General features: G+C 39.3%; 1 protein-coding gene across 1 annotated transcript; it reads right to left on the bottom strand.

Annotated features, from left to right (window-relative positions):
- Positions 1–82: 82 nt before the first annotated feature.
- On the bottom strand, positions 83–12,645 carry sms (spermine synthase). The gene is made up of 11 exons (XM_012855316.3): positions 12,477–12,645; positions 8,248–8,368; positions 6,960–7,047; positions 6,788–6,852; positions 6,500–6,675; positions 4,942–5,096; positions 4,729–4,818; positions 2,234–2,348; positions 2,052–2,131; positions 1,432–1,547; positions 83–1,317 (listed from the first exon to the last, which is right to left on the bottom strand). Exons 1-11 carry the CDS (start codon positions 12,520–12,522, stop codon positions 1,287–1,289), a joined length of 1,083 nt encoding a protein of 360 aa, XP_012710770.1. The 5' UTR covers positions 12,523–12,645; the 3' UTR covers positions 83–1,286.
- Positions 12,646–14,609: the final 1,964 nt, after the last annotated feature.

The raw sequence follows: 14,609 nt of genomic DNA, 5'->3' as shown, positions 1-14,609 counted from the left end.
ACCTAACCTTTGGTATTTTTGATGTAAATATGAAAAGGTTACTTAATAAAAAATAAAAAAAACAAAAAAAAAACAAAAACAATCCATTTCCCCCAAAACTCTTTAATTGTAGATGGTCAAACAAATGATCAGAACAGCATTTGGTGAGTTTAAAATGAATAAATAAATGGCCCAGAGGGTCCATCTAATGTGCTGTGTATACATATGCAAGCTACATTCACCGTCCTCAGCATGCACCTAATATACTCAATATATCAGGGGAACTTAAAGGTGCTACAAAAATATAACGTAAAAACCAGCACAAGCACCAAGATGGCAATACTCAGTCAGGAGGAATAATTTCCCTTTAAAAACACACCTGGACCATAACACTTAAGACTCACTGGGGATGAACCATACTGCATGGACACAAACAACAACAAAAAAGAAAAAAAAGAAAAAGAAGTTACATCACATTTCAGTGGTGGTAACAAAAACAAATTAAAGCAACTCACAAAAGGTTTACAACTCAAGGTTTAAAATAAAAGATAACACATGTATGGTGGGTTGAGTTACCACAATCTCAGTGTATCAGATCAGTGTTTAAATGTAAAACTTTCTTTAGAACCCATGCAAACCATTGGCAAATCTATAAACACGCACACACACACAGAACAGTCCAACCCAAAAGGTTGCAGCAAACACTGATAAAACAATTAAAAACTCAAGAAGGATTAAATGGGGATGGTAAAAAAAATAAAATAATGTGCGCCTTCAGATAAGATCAGACTGAACTCAAAGAAACTTTAGCATCTTACTTATTTTTCCTACATTAACCGGCCTAAAACAAGTTGGAGTGTTTCACCATTACAACTTAATGCAGATGTTTGCTGCATACGCAATGGACAGCAATGGACGTCCGCCTATTCCCTCTGAGCCTTTACGTCACCGAGAAGAGCCACCTTGAAGAACTGAGGATGCATTAAAATGAGGCCTCGCCCGCAAACAGCCTCATTCCTTCAGGCTTAGACAAAACGAAGAAAATAAGCATTGATGCATCCAATCAGTTAGAAGAGTATATTGGCCTCTATAAATCTATTTAAAGCCTTAAAGTCAGCTCTAATCTATGTTATCGGTAGGCGTAACAAAGCACAGTCAGTAACTATTTAATAATCGTTTCCTAAACCTTTTGTGTTCACGTGACATTCAGTCTGACCACACCTTCAAGGCTAAGGGAAAAACGGAGAAGCATTCACACATTCACATTCACAGCTGCTGGGAATTTTGGAAGATAAAGCTTTGGGTCTTCACTTCTTCCATGCCGTGTAAAAAACCCATCTGAAAGAATCATTAAGGACTGCAGACAAAATAAAAATAATAAATCATCTTAATGTTAGTAGTTTTTATAAAATGTGTTGATCTGTGTGTCGTAATTTAAAATCAAAAGGATACTGCTCCAAGTAGGAAGGTACACACACCACCTCTTTACGGAAGTCTACAGGACACGAGAGCTTTCCCAGCTGTTCTTCATAAAGACTCAGCGCCTCTTTCAGATTCACACTGTTACCCTGATGGAGAAATAAAAAAATATATATATTAAAAAGATAAAAAAACAGGCACAAAATGAAAATGTTTATCACATTCTTTTAAGTAAAAACTCCTTTTGTGAAATGGATTGACCAGGCCTTAAAAAGAAAGGTCTAAAGTCAACAGCACATTAGCATGAATTTTATAGCAATTGATGTAAAATAGGTTTTGGTGCTACTATGCAGTGTTGGGTTTTTGTCCAATATGGTGCCATGCTTGTTTTCTAATGGTTAAAAAAGGCTTCCCACAGTAATTTATCTAATCTGAGAAACAAAAACAAGATAGAACAGACTTTCCTCTTTGGGGGAAAAAAATTGTTTCCCCAAAGCCAATGTAAGGTATGCAACATGTCAAGGATTCTGCTCAAACATCATCTTATCTTTTGATCGAGGCTTTCAGGCTCTCTGATGGTTACCTAAACAAGTTCCTCGATGGCCAGTTTTGCTCTCAACTCTATAGACCCTGTGAAAGGAAACCCAACTCACCTGTGTGAAGTATTTCCCCTTGGGGTGCAGGACGCGTATGGACAGGTCTAAGATGAGACGCAGAAACTCCCATGTAGAGTCTGAAGACAGCACATAGTTTTAGAGAATAGACTGGAGGTAAACACAGATCTTTATGTTGCATATTTGTAACATGTGCAATGAATTGATGGATAAGCAGGAACCTTCTTCTGGTGCAGTAGATATAGGGATTGCAGTGAGGTCATTAATTACATAATCAAATGTTCTTCCTTCCTGGACATACTTCTTCAACAAGGGGACACAGTCCTCAATTAGAATCTGCAAGACATGGTGATGACGAAACAATGCTGAACAATTATATTTGATCTCCAAGAATGCACACCTTGCTCTTTAGAAAATAACTTTTTCTGGTATTCAGTGAAATGCAACTCAGTTTAGTTAAAGGAGGTGGCTACAAGTTTAACTCCTCCGGCCAGTAGGTGGTTTTATGTGACTACCTTAAACAGCCGTCACTGCTGTAAATATCTGTATGTGGTTTTCTCAATAAGAAACTTAAATCTTGTTAATAAAAAAAAAATAAATAAATAAATAAAACATTTTGTTTATGAGGTGATTTAACACTCTGCACTCTATGCAGAACTGGCACAAATAATGTATGAACATAAAACTCCATATCTTATTTCTCCAGGCTTCAGCTTATGTCTGCATATAGCCATGGCACAGACTTTTAAATTTCCTCCATCTTTTCTTGGCTTTTTATTTCAAGTAGAGCATTAGACCTAAATCAAGCTTATCTAACAGAGCGTGATTTTATTTAGTTTTCAGAATCAGACATACTTTAATAATCCCCGGGGGAAATTACTGTTTCAGTACAACCGGCATCACAAACATTTCAGGGGGAGACGATTTACTGAGGCCATGCTGCCAAGGACACCCCTTACACGGTGCCCACAGGGCGCTGCCATTACTCTGTGGAAAGAAAGGGGCCACAATAGGAAGGTGGGAGCGGAAAAAAACAAAAACAAAAAAAGAAAAACATATATTTCAAACTTTATCCTAATACAGAATACCGTTTGAGATATCAAAAACCTCTGGCACGAGAAGCACAAATAAGACGAGACACATAAAAGCAGAAAGGTAAACATTGGAGACTAGTCGCGTGTAAGTTCATATGTTTTTGTGAGCATCAGTTATGTGTGTCTGTTTGGGTGAAAATGTTTATTTTTCCATGAAAACTCTCCAGAGGCCATTGTCCTTGATGTTATCAGCCGGCCACCAGTTCAGAAAGCATCCGCAGATGTCAGCGGGGGAGGAGGGAGCAGGGGAGAGTTCTGAGCTCTCGATATAACAACCAGGGAGCGACAATGATAGGGGAGGCATAATCCAAGTACTTTTATTTGTTATGAGGACAAGCTGCACTGACTTTCCCGTCGGCTTTAAGTCTTTGCTGGCTCCAAATGGCAAATCCAATATTCCAAATTAGTTGGGCTTTTCCGCGTTTCACTTCCAGATTTACTCCCCCTTTTTTCCATTTTTTTTTATTACACTTTACAGGATTGGTTTTCTCTAACTGTATTTCAGCATCTTGTCTGCTTTAGCTGGGAAGCATCTTAAGCAACATGTGGGATTGTTGCTATGCAACGTGCAACAGCAACTCGAGGTACGCTGATCGGCCGCATATGAAGGATGTTTTCTTCAAGACTGCCAAGGAGAAATGTGTGCGCTGGTACACCGGTACGGTCAGCCTACACAACAGTTCAACCCGGAAAAAGTTACCAAATTCACCTACATATGTAGCAAGCATTTTGTTGGAAGAAAGGGCCCAACCGAAGAACATCCTGACCCAATTCCAGCGACATCAAGTAGTGAACAGGTAAGAGTATTTTGGTGGCCGACATGTTAATAATGAAGCGCCTGCTACCATGATAGCATATAGGCTATCATGGTAGCAGGCGCTAACTTGATACCCTGCTACCAGGATAGCTTACTCAAAAACATTTCAAATAAGACAAACATTAAACATATACCGATCCCTGGACGGTGATTACAAACAAAAAAACAGCCGATGACGCCATGATCGCCGCGCAGGAAAAAAAAAAAACAAAGCTTACCGTTCGATCAACTCGGCCGTTTTCCGGTTTTTTAAGCCCTCGACACTCAAGCCATCGTTTGAGCTGAAGGTTGGTGTGTTCTTCGACAGTTCTACCAGTAATCCGTGCGCCTGGGACATCGTCTTGGGAAAGTTTAATGGCTGCAAAGTCGGTCATATCGCTGTTTCTGTTGCGCGTGTAATAGCTGGTTGCTACGGGCGTTCTCTACCTGTATGTCCTACCTAAGCGGCAAAAGGGGCGTTGCTCTTGAGTCGGTGACGTCACGTGCGCGGTATGCCATTGAGAAAGCTGCCGGAATAGGAAGCGAAACGTCGGGCTCTACCAGCTCCTTTCCAGACTGATATGCTGCGCATATGGTGCATCAGTCTGGCTGGCCAGGCTACAAATAAGCTGAAGAGTATTTGTGCATAATACAACCAGTTAGTTTGAGTTTAGTCTTTATTAAAAGAGATTTTTAATTCATGTTTTATTAGAATACAGTAACAGGCTGAAAACAGCTGTTGTTTGCGAAAATATTTTCTATTTTGCGTCACAAATAATTGGAGCAAGCACAGATTTTTCCCACAGAGATATAAATTTTCACTCACTTGGTAACAATCGCCCTTCAGGTTGTCGAGAGTATTACCACAAGTCCTCCTCATGTGCATCTTGCACCCATCGATCACCTTCTGATCAATGTAGATGCTTCGTCAAAGAAAAGTCAGGTCATGATGTTTACTTCCTTTATATGACAGCTGAATGCTTTGCATTATGGTGTTAAAATAAACTCAGATTACAGAACACAATCTATAAAAGGATATCTCCACCATGGTGACCATCTTTGGCTTTTGTTTGACCAACTCTGCGAGGATGCCTCCATCACCTCCTCCTAATATCAGCACCTCCTTTCCTGTGTAGTTCTCTCTTCCATTACCTGTGATGGCTTGTGTGTATGCTAAATCACTTTCTGCAAGGTCTGCAACGACAACACATCATTAACACAACAGTTAGGTGTAATTCGTAACTAATATGTAGATTTTTACAGAGCTACTCTAAGTAACGCTGCAAAGTGTCACAACTAATAAGACGCCATTTTATCCATTGAGAAAACCGTGCTTAGTAATGAACAGAATCATATTATTTGAAAAAGCATCCATCTGTCCTCCTCGTTACCCTAAAGCAGTGGTCATATTAAATTTTTTTTTAACAATATGCTGAATAAAAAAAATATATATATATATATATTATATTTTAACAAGTTATTGTGCCACCCTTATTAAATACTGACCGAACAAGCAAAAAAAAAAAAAAAAAAAAGGGTTTCTTCACACATTATTAAACTTAGACATGTTTGTCAAATATAACTAAACAGAAACCTATTAAGTTACTCAATAGAAACAAATAACTTGAAGAGAATAAAATATGTGAAGCACTTCTAATCCCCAAGAAAGACTGAACCCTCATGGACCCTGTTTGGATAACTCCATGTTGCCTCCACCATGACCTTTTTCCTCTTACATCTACTGTGGTCTGGCTCTGCTTTAGAATGAGTGGCTGCGCCCTCTTCTGGATGGCGGCCATACTACAACGCTGAAAGAAGGTCGCAAGTGGACGTTATCAGGTAATCGGATGTGACAAACTTAAATGTCATAAACCATTTATCGACAGTTACTTGTAAAATCGACCATTTGTTTGCATCCCTAATCCGTACAAACACAGTTCTCTCATTTCAGTCACAGTGTTGTCTATATGGTCTTTTTTCCCCCCCTTCAGCTGTTGTGCTCGTCTCATCAATCATTGTTGACACCTTATGTAGTGCCGCATTGCTGTTCACTGTTAGCTTTTTTTTAAAGGATCTTCCAGCCCTTCTCATTCTTCCAAGTCCTCTCTTAAAGAATTGGAGTGACTGGCTGACATGTGTGGGTGGTAAATTCTCTAAATGTATTTTTAATTAGTTTCATACTGTCAGCCCCCAGAGTTTACAGATCTAAGACATAAACAGCCCTCTTGTCATCTTGTACCATATCAGCAGTGACAGCGATCTCAAGATCATATTTTCCTCATCTTGGGCTTTGGCGTTCTCATTGCCCTTTGTCTTTGTTCTTGTTTTACCAGGCCTAATATATTTCTCCATGTTACAGACAGAAGACCCTCTCTGGATTGCTCCATGTTTCTCCTGCTCTTTTTGTGTATTGTGTCACCCCCAAATGAGTCAGACAGTCACATTAGTTCTGTGCTTGTACTGTATTTTCTGGACAAAACCAGAAAAGGCAAGGCTGTCCTGACCCACGCCCCGTAGTTTGAGAACCATTGCTTTAAAAGAAAAACATTCATCAATCAAACTGATCTGTTGTGTATACTTTTGTTAGACACACTTACTGACATCTCCATCGAGCACTAGGATGTTTCCATACTGCCGCGAGTGCAATATCTTTATGTTTTGGTATGCAGAATCTTCTTCATAAACCACTTCATCGATGTCATACTCCATCAGTCTGCCGTCAGCTGTGGGCCAGTATCGGTCAACTTTTGCTCCTCGCACTAGGGCAGGAAGCCTGGAGGGACAATAAAAATAATACACATTACCTAAAACGGTACTGATGCTGGATGAAATAAAGCCTTCAATTACCCAGAATTGAAATGCATCATAAGAACCTGGATCCATACCTTTTAATCCGTGTTATGTTGCCATTTAACAGAACTTTTAACTTCTTTTCCAGTGCATTTAAAAGCTGTGGACGAAATTAGAAAAATATCTGTACACATGAAGTTCGCATGAAGTGTGGCGATTTAACATGGGAAAACCTGTCTTTTTCTTTTTTTGCTCTTGATCACTTACATTGTCTAGCTGTGCAATGTTATCATCTTCATGACACTGCAGGTCAATGGTGACCAACCCGTGGGAGTGCACTCGCAGGATGACAAGCCTGAGAAATAAAAGATTAAACGATGCAAAGTTATAAAAACCCTTTATTGTGGAAATGACACTCCACCCACAATATACAGCTACAACATCTAATCAAAGCTCCCTTCCAACAAAGAGGAAGGTTTAGCTTTCCAAGCTAACTCAATAACAATCCAAGCTTTACTCAATAACAATCTGAAATTAAAGTAAATATTTAAATCATAAAACATCCCTTACGGAAAGTACATCAGACTAACTTTGCTTCCTACTATTGTGATCGGTTTATTTAAAACAAAAATACTCCTCAATTTAAAATAGATGCAAAAATCAGAAATACTTTTATTTTATCTTTCTGATTGGGGAGGAGTCAAACGCCACTAAATCCTAAATTTGCTTCACTTACTGATTCAAATGTTGTCCAAACACCCGGTACTAAAGGAGATGACAGCCTCCAAACAGCGATCAGAAATTTGCATCATTGCTCGGCACTAGTTGAACTGGCCCATGACGACAACTATGATAGGGTAGGTGTCAGAAATGCGATAAGATGGGTGACATGTGGCCAATGCGGTAGGTGACGGGGTCAAAATTATTTCAACATTTTTAAAAATGGAGGTATTAGTTTTGAATCAAAACAAAAAGAGTAACAATACTATATATTATTTAATCTATTAAGAGTACAGTTAAGTTAAACAATATTGTTGCAGGAGCAGATTATGATTTTAAACCGTTTACATTCAACCAACACGTGTTAGGAAAGGAAATGACAATATAAAGCGGCAAGCCTTTGACACTGCCACCCCGTATTGTTTAGCTCCCTCCACAGATGCTCTGTTAGGGTTTTCCCACCCGTATAGTTCAAGGGCTTAACCTGGGCTGGTTGTCAGAGGCAGTTCTTAGCTGGTTCAGTTTGCTCGCACAGTCACTTTAAATGGGAGTCAAACTATTTTTTTGCAAGATTTATTGAGAGCGCCTGCTGAGATTAACATTTAGCAGTGTCAAATTGTATGGATTCAGAGCTAAATAATCCTTAACGGCACAGCAACGTGCAAGTTCAAACAAGTTCATTCATCAATATTATCTATCAACCAAGATACATTTGGAACTGTATTTTTTCCTCCCAACAGATGGGTAGTCCACATGGAGTATGAATAATGATTGGCTCCTTTAAAAAAAGACCAAAGTAACACTTTCAATAACAATAGACATTTATTTTGCTTACCTCCCATTCTTGCCGATAAATGTAGCCAGATATCCATGCCCATTTGTGTCATGGATAGTCTCTGTCAGCTCCTGCTCATGAAATATGGACACCAGACCAGGCACTACCGAGGCCGAGTCAACTGGAGATCAGCAGAAAAGGACATTAGAATATTATTTACAACAACGTTCAGTTTCTGTCAGGGGGAACAGAGGAGTCTCCATGTGCTCCGGTATCCACCCAGCATACACCCCTGGGAACAGACAGGTGCTGAATCACAACAAAAGACCTTTCTTCCCAGTTTAAACTGCACAAATTCGATTCGCCAGAAAACCAGGAGGTGGTTCACCGCTGTTTTTCAGCATCTGGTTGTCATTGCTGTAACAGACATCAATGTCATCCAACAACATTGATGCGCAAGCATGCACTCAAAGCCTGACATGTCTGCCGTTCCAGGGGGGCAGGGGGGGTTGTAAAACATCTTGGAGTTTCTCTGAAAAATGGGCCCAAGAAGACCCCAGGTGGTAAACGTCTATCCCCACCAGCTGCGTAAAGACTAAAGCTCAGATGGCAGTCATGGGGTGCCATGCTGCAAACTCTGCATAATAGTGGGAGGACTGAGGGCCTGCGTTTGCAGCCAGACAGGAACTGTCACTGCCAATTACCACCAGGACTCGGAGATGTGGAGGGACACAGTTTTTCATTTTGACCTGCTTTTGCACATTAAAAGATGAATACTCTATGTTTATTGCAAATACATTCCATAGTGTTTGATATTGTTTTTTAAAAATAGGAAATGTGGTTCATGTAAATTTGCAATGTATGTTTTTCAGCAATAAAGCCTTAAAATCAAATTCTTCACTTAAATGTGTTAAAAATAGTCTTTTACTATACAGCAATAACAACAATAATAATAATAATAATATTTTTTTAAGGCCGATACCGATACCAATTATTTTGACATCAGGTAAACTGATACACCTGCTGCAGATTTTTTTGGGTAGATCGCTTTTTCCACCCCCGTTTACATGATAAAAATTACAATGATAAGAAATACTACACAAGTCTCAAATTAAACAAAAACAAACCATTTATTAAAAAAGGAGCATAGCTCAAGTTCCAGTGTTCATGCGCAAGCTTCGGCCCTCTGGCGAGAAGCTGAAATGAAATCAGTGTTGTGCACGCACATGGGAGAAGAGGAAAAGCATCTGCAGCTGCGCAGGTAGTTTGTATAGGGGCGGAATGTCTTCTGAGGCAAGAAAGTTATAAATATTGAAGCTAGCCTGTGTTCTCGAGAAAGTAACCAGGTGAACGAAAGCATGTAGCATAACACTCGCCCAGGGAATACAACGCAAACCAGTCCCTCATGAACGGACTAATGGAGCCTATAGAGACAACTGCTGTAAATCGAGAAAAACTCCTTTTACACATGGGGCAGGTATGGGAAAGAAAAAAAATTACCTTCACATTTGCGCAATGCTCTTTTGACAATATATTAAGGATGGGTAGCAAACAATGCAGAACATTTAAATAACAGTAAAAAGAAAAAACAAACAAAAAAACAAAACAATCTTACTTAAATGTTAGTGTAGTTCATGTAGCAGCATGGGGCCTTTGTAGTACAAATTACCTTTGTAAGCCATGTTTTACAATCCAACTACACAAGGATAACAATCTAAATTAACCTGAAGGAAACTGTCAAAAACAAAACACACACACAGAGGAAGATGTGCACGCACACAGAGCGCTCATCTGCTCTACAGCACTGTCCGCCCCACTCAACATGGTCTTTTCAGACAAACTTCTTTCACGCAAAACTAGTGTTTAAAGAAGTTATAAGTAAGATATAGAACAGAATACCTTATCACAAACATAACCAGTGTTAATAAAAATTCCCAACACCGACACTCCGCTTAAAAACAGCATATTAGATTGCTGTGACTGGCAAGCTGTTGTACCGATTTGAACCACAAGGTGTCAGTATTACTTATAGCTCCTTTAAACTAGCTAAGGTTAACAATCAGCTTCTGACCGCAGCTGCACAACAAACGAAAAAAACAAAACAAAAAAACACCTGTGTTGACTTTTAACCGGCAGCGCTTAGCTGGCACTTAATGAAAGTGTCAGAGCAAGAAAAGAGCTTGGTTTTTGTTAAGTTAGATGCTGTACCGGTAGTGATTGGTATGAGTTATCATGTGCACACATGATTTTCCGTGCCAACGCGCACACGCCCAGCGGTGGCAGCTTACCAGCTGGAGATCAAACGTGGTGAAGGAGTTATGACAACAGTAAGCAGCTGCATTAATAAAACCAATGTTGACAAGCTACTTTCAGTGGTAGAGCGAAAGTAAAAATCGCTTGGATGACCAGCCCGTTCTCAGGGTGACACAGAATCAACCCGCTGTATCCTATAATAATAATGGCAGATACAGCTAAATTAGACAGTTAAAAATAGATTAAAATTGATTTTTTTTTTATTATTCTTGTTGTTGGCAATCAGCCCTACATTACCACAATGTATGCGCGTCACGTGATCTCAAGGCAAAGATGCTGAATGCATAGACATAATATAAGAGTAGACGCGTCATTGGGCGGGTTCTGCCTATGCTGCGATGCGTCAGAGCGTCCGCCATCTTAAATGTGGCAAATCTGCAGTTACTCAGTCACTTAAACAGTATCAGAGGGACTTTAATCTCTGAATATACTTTGTATTCGTAGTATTTTTTTTTGTAATATTACAAGTTTATTTTCGTATCCCTTTAGCTTCATCCTCCTGAATGTATTCTCCTAAAGAATAAAAATATTTAAAATAATCTGACCTGGTCCTATTACCCCAAGGTTGAAATAATTCTGCAAACTGTGATTGTTCTGGAAATGTTCCCCCTTAATTCTCATAATATGTTTTTATCATAACATTATCACTTTTGTGGTTGTTTGTTTATTTTTACTTTATTGACTTAGGACTTTTTTTTTCCTCATATTATTAATTTTACCTCTTTAATACTCACCCAAAAAGTCTGTTCCTAAAGGTTCACATGTGACACGGTTTTATGAAATAATGAAGACCACAATGTTTAGATTTAACAAATTGATCCTTATAGTCATAACACATACACAAAAAAAAATAAAAAAAATAAAATAAATATATATATATATATATATATATATATATATATATATATATATATATATATATATATATATGTGTGTGTGTGTGTGTGTGTGTGTGTGTGTATTTATTGCAGCACAGGAATGGGGCATCTTCTCTGATCCACGTTCACAATAACAGAACTCAACTTTTTTCTGCCACATACAATATGGCGGTGACGTTGACGTGCGAACCTGCGCCCTATGACGCGTCTACGTATATAATGTCTATGGCTGAATGCGCTAATGGATAAGCAAACGCATGCATGTATTGGCTGATGCCGATACAAGGAAAAAAATGCAGATATCGGCCAATCGATGTATCGCTTTACCTCTAACGAATAATAGACTCAAGCTTAGGTGTTAATCTGTAAAATGACAAATGGTAATGGATAACACTACTACCCAAAAATATATAAAAGTATTAAAATATATAAAAGTATTACCTAAATGTGATTTAAGAACAAGTATGTTTATAAATATAAATATATATATATATATATATATATATATATATATATATATATATATATATATATATATATATATATATATATATATAAAGAATACTTCGGGGGTCAAATCACTATTTGTAATAACTGTACAATAAAATTTCCGATCATTGTAGTTTCGTTTTGTGACACCCAAGAGTTTTTTGAATCAGTGTTGCTTTTAGGCGCAGTTCGGCGTTCACACGCAAAACTACAAACATGGCGGCAATGCGCTACTTCCCATGCGACAGTGCTGAATTGAACATGCTTTATTCACATTGTTAGCAAGACAAGCGTCGAGCGGCTCTCCACCAGCGCCTTGGACATTTGCGACTAAAAAAAAAACAAAAACATAACGTTCAAGTGCATCGAAACTACGAGCTCGTCAAATTCAACATGCTACCTACTATCACGTTAACATACAAACCCAAATTTACCGAATATGCCCGAGTTGCATTCCGTCTAAATTAAGTCACAACCTGTCGTTTTGAAGGGCAATTAGAAACTAGCAGGTTAATATTAGCCGACTAGCTAGCTAGCATTCAGCCTGGCTGCAGGGACTGTAAACTGAACATACATGTCATATTCAGAGGCTTTTTCAGACTATTTTACCTGGCGTGGAAAGGGTAAAGTCGAGAGTATAATGTCGCACTGCCATGTCTCGCTGCAACCGACATCCATGCCTGGTACAGCAGGCTGCGAATACTTATCTGCAGAGACGGAGGGAGGGCCCTGCTACCGCTGCTGCTGCTGCCGCTACGCATCACACTCCGGCCAAAGGGGCGGGGCCAACGTGGCTGGCAGGTTCTGCTCCTCGGACCTGTAGTATTAACAGCGCTGAAGCAAACATGTTCATGCAGCTTGGGATCGTTTGTTATAATACAACGTCGATTAAGTTAAGAAAATTTGAAATTTTATCTAATTGATTTAGATAAATTCAATTGAAAGTGCATGTTGTTGTTTTTTTTGCCCTCTTAGAAAACATCCGAAGAGCCTGTTGAGTAGTTTATCTTTAGTTGTTACACAGAAGAATAACTTTAACGCACTTGACTCCAGAGCAGGAGCATCAAGTTTTTAAAAAAGTGGGTGAGGGTGGGGCGAGGAAGAACTGATTGCAGCTTTGTTATATATAATTATGATACTGCCTATTAAACTTCCTCTATTTCAGTTTTTTTTATTTTTATTCTTTTTTAAAATCTTGGACACAGTTTATCCAACCGAGGTAGCCTCTGTAAAATCAGAATCAGAATCAGACATACTTTAATAATCCCAGAGGGAAATTACTTTCGTTACACGCTCCAGATATACAAACATATATATATATATATATATATATATATATATATATATATATATATATATATATATATATATGTGTGTGTTTCAGAAAAATTGTAAAACAATGATCTGTGGAGCATCCACTAAAAGTCAGCTCCTATGTGGGCAGCAGAACAAAGACAGATCCGTGCTAAGTAATGTTTCACAGGACAGTGCACAGCAGCCGGCATCTTTAAGACCCTAACAGAGGAGTTTGTTGTGTGGATGAATCTGTGTTTGCGTATGGATCTTTGCTGTTGGCTGTTCTGATGCAATGTGACGGTTTGCGAAAGATAAATCAACCGCATAAACTGTAGGAGTACGTAGGGATCATGATTTAGGTTTTTGTTTGTTTTTTTTGTTTTTTTCATTAGCTTGTGTTGCCTGTTGTTGTCTGTTACTGCCTGCATGTTCCTGGTCTGTCTGATCATGTCTGCTTGTCGGGTTCTTCTACCATCATTCATTACGGTAGGAGGGTTAAGCTCTTGAGAATCAGACTTTGTGTAGATGCATCTCTTTAAACAAGTCAAACAAGTTGGACAGTATATCAGAACTGTTTTCAGTTGACATGTGTGTGTGTGTTTCCTGCTTATCTAAAACATGTTCTAACCATGTCAGAGAAAATATTTCCTTTTCAAGTTGAGTCTTTAGACAGGGTTTTCTCAGTAGCAGAACACATGCATTTGATCACAGTGGAAAAGTCATGGATATGTTGAGCTTTAGTGTATTTACAGACCGGATTGTGAGGAATGGTCGACCATGTTCTCAAGCGACCTTTGGAGAGGAATGAAAACATCCATGTAGGGTGGGGGAGAGTAAACGTGTTACTCAGAAATTGTTTCAGGTATTTCAGGAATGCCGTTCTGTCCGGTAGAAGTGTGGTGGTGTTGTCTTTCTCCAGCAGGGTGCGAAAGGTGGGCTCCAGCCACAGGTGTGTTCCATCTAGCCATTAGGAGGATTACTTAAGGCGGCTGGAGATGGAAGGATGATATCGGAGCATTAGCTCACCTGAGTGGTACCATACCGCTTCCTTGTTTCTGGTTTCCTTGGTTCCGAGTGTTCAAGTAATCCCTTTGTTTTTCTCTCTCTCAGGCCTAACTTTGTTCCAGTCTCGTTCCTTCAAAGACTCCCCTCGGACAAACATCACCTATTCCTCTGGCGTTTTCTGGACCCCTAGCGCATTCCTGACACTCCAGTCGGCCACTGCTCCTCCATTCCACTGGCCTCCTCAACCTCGATCACCACCTGGCCTGTTCACCCTCCACCATAGACCTACCATCAAGTCCCGAGCCACACCTCTGCTACCAAGCAGCAGCTGCTACCTGTCACTCCCCCTCTGGTTCACCTTTGGAGAGGAATGAAAACATCCATGTAGGGTGGGGGAGAGTACCAACAACTGTCTGTTGTTGGTGCTGTTCTCTCACTCCC

The sequence above is a fragment of the Fundulus heteroclitus genome, chromosome 11 (genome assembly GCF_011125445.2).
Source record: "Fundulus heteroclitus isolate FHET01 chromosome 11, MU-UCD_Fhet_4.1, whole genome shotgun sequence".
Classification (NCBI taxonomy): domain Eukaryota; kingdom Metazoa; phylum Chordata; class Actinopteri; order Cyprinodontiformes; family Fundulidae; genus Fundulus; species Fundulus heteroclitus.
This window is presented reverse-complemented; position numbering and strand designations above follow the sequence as displayed.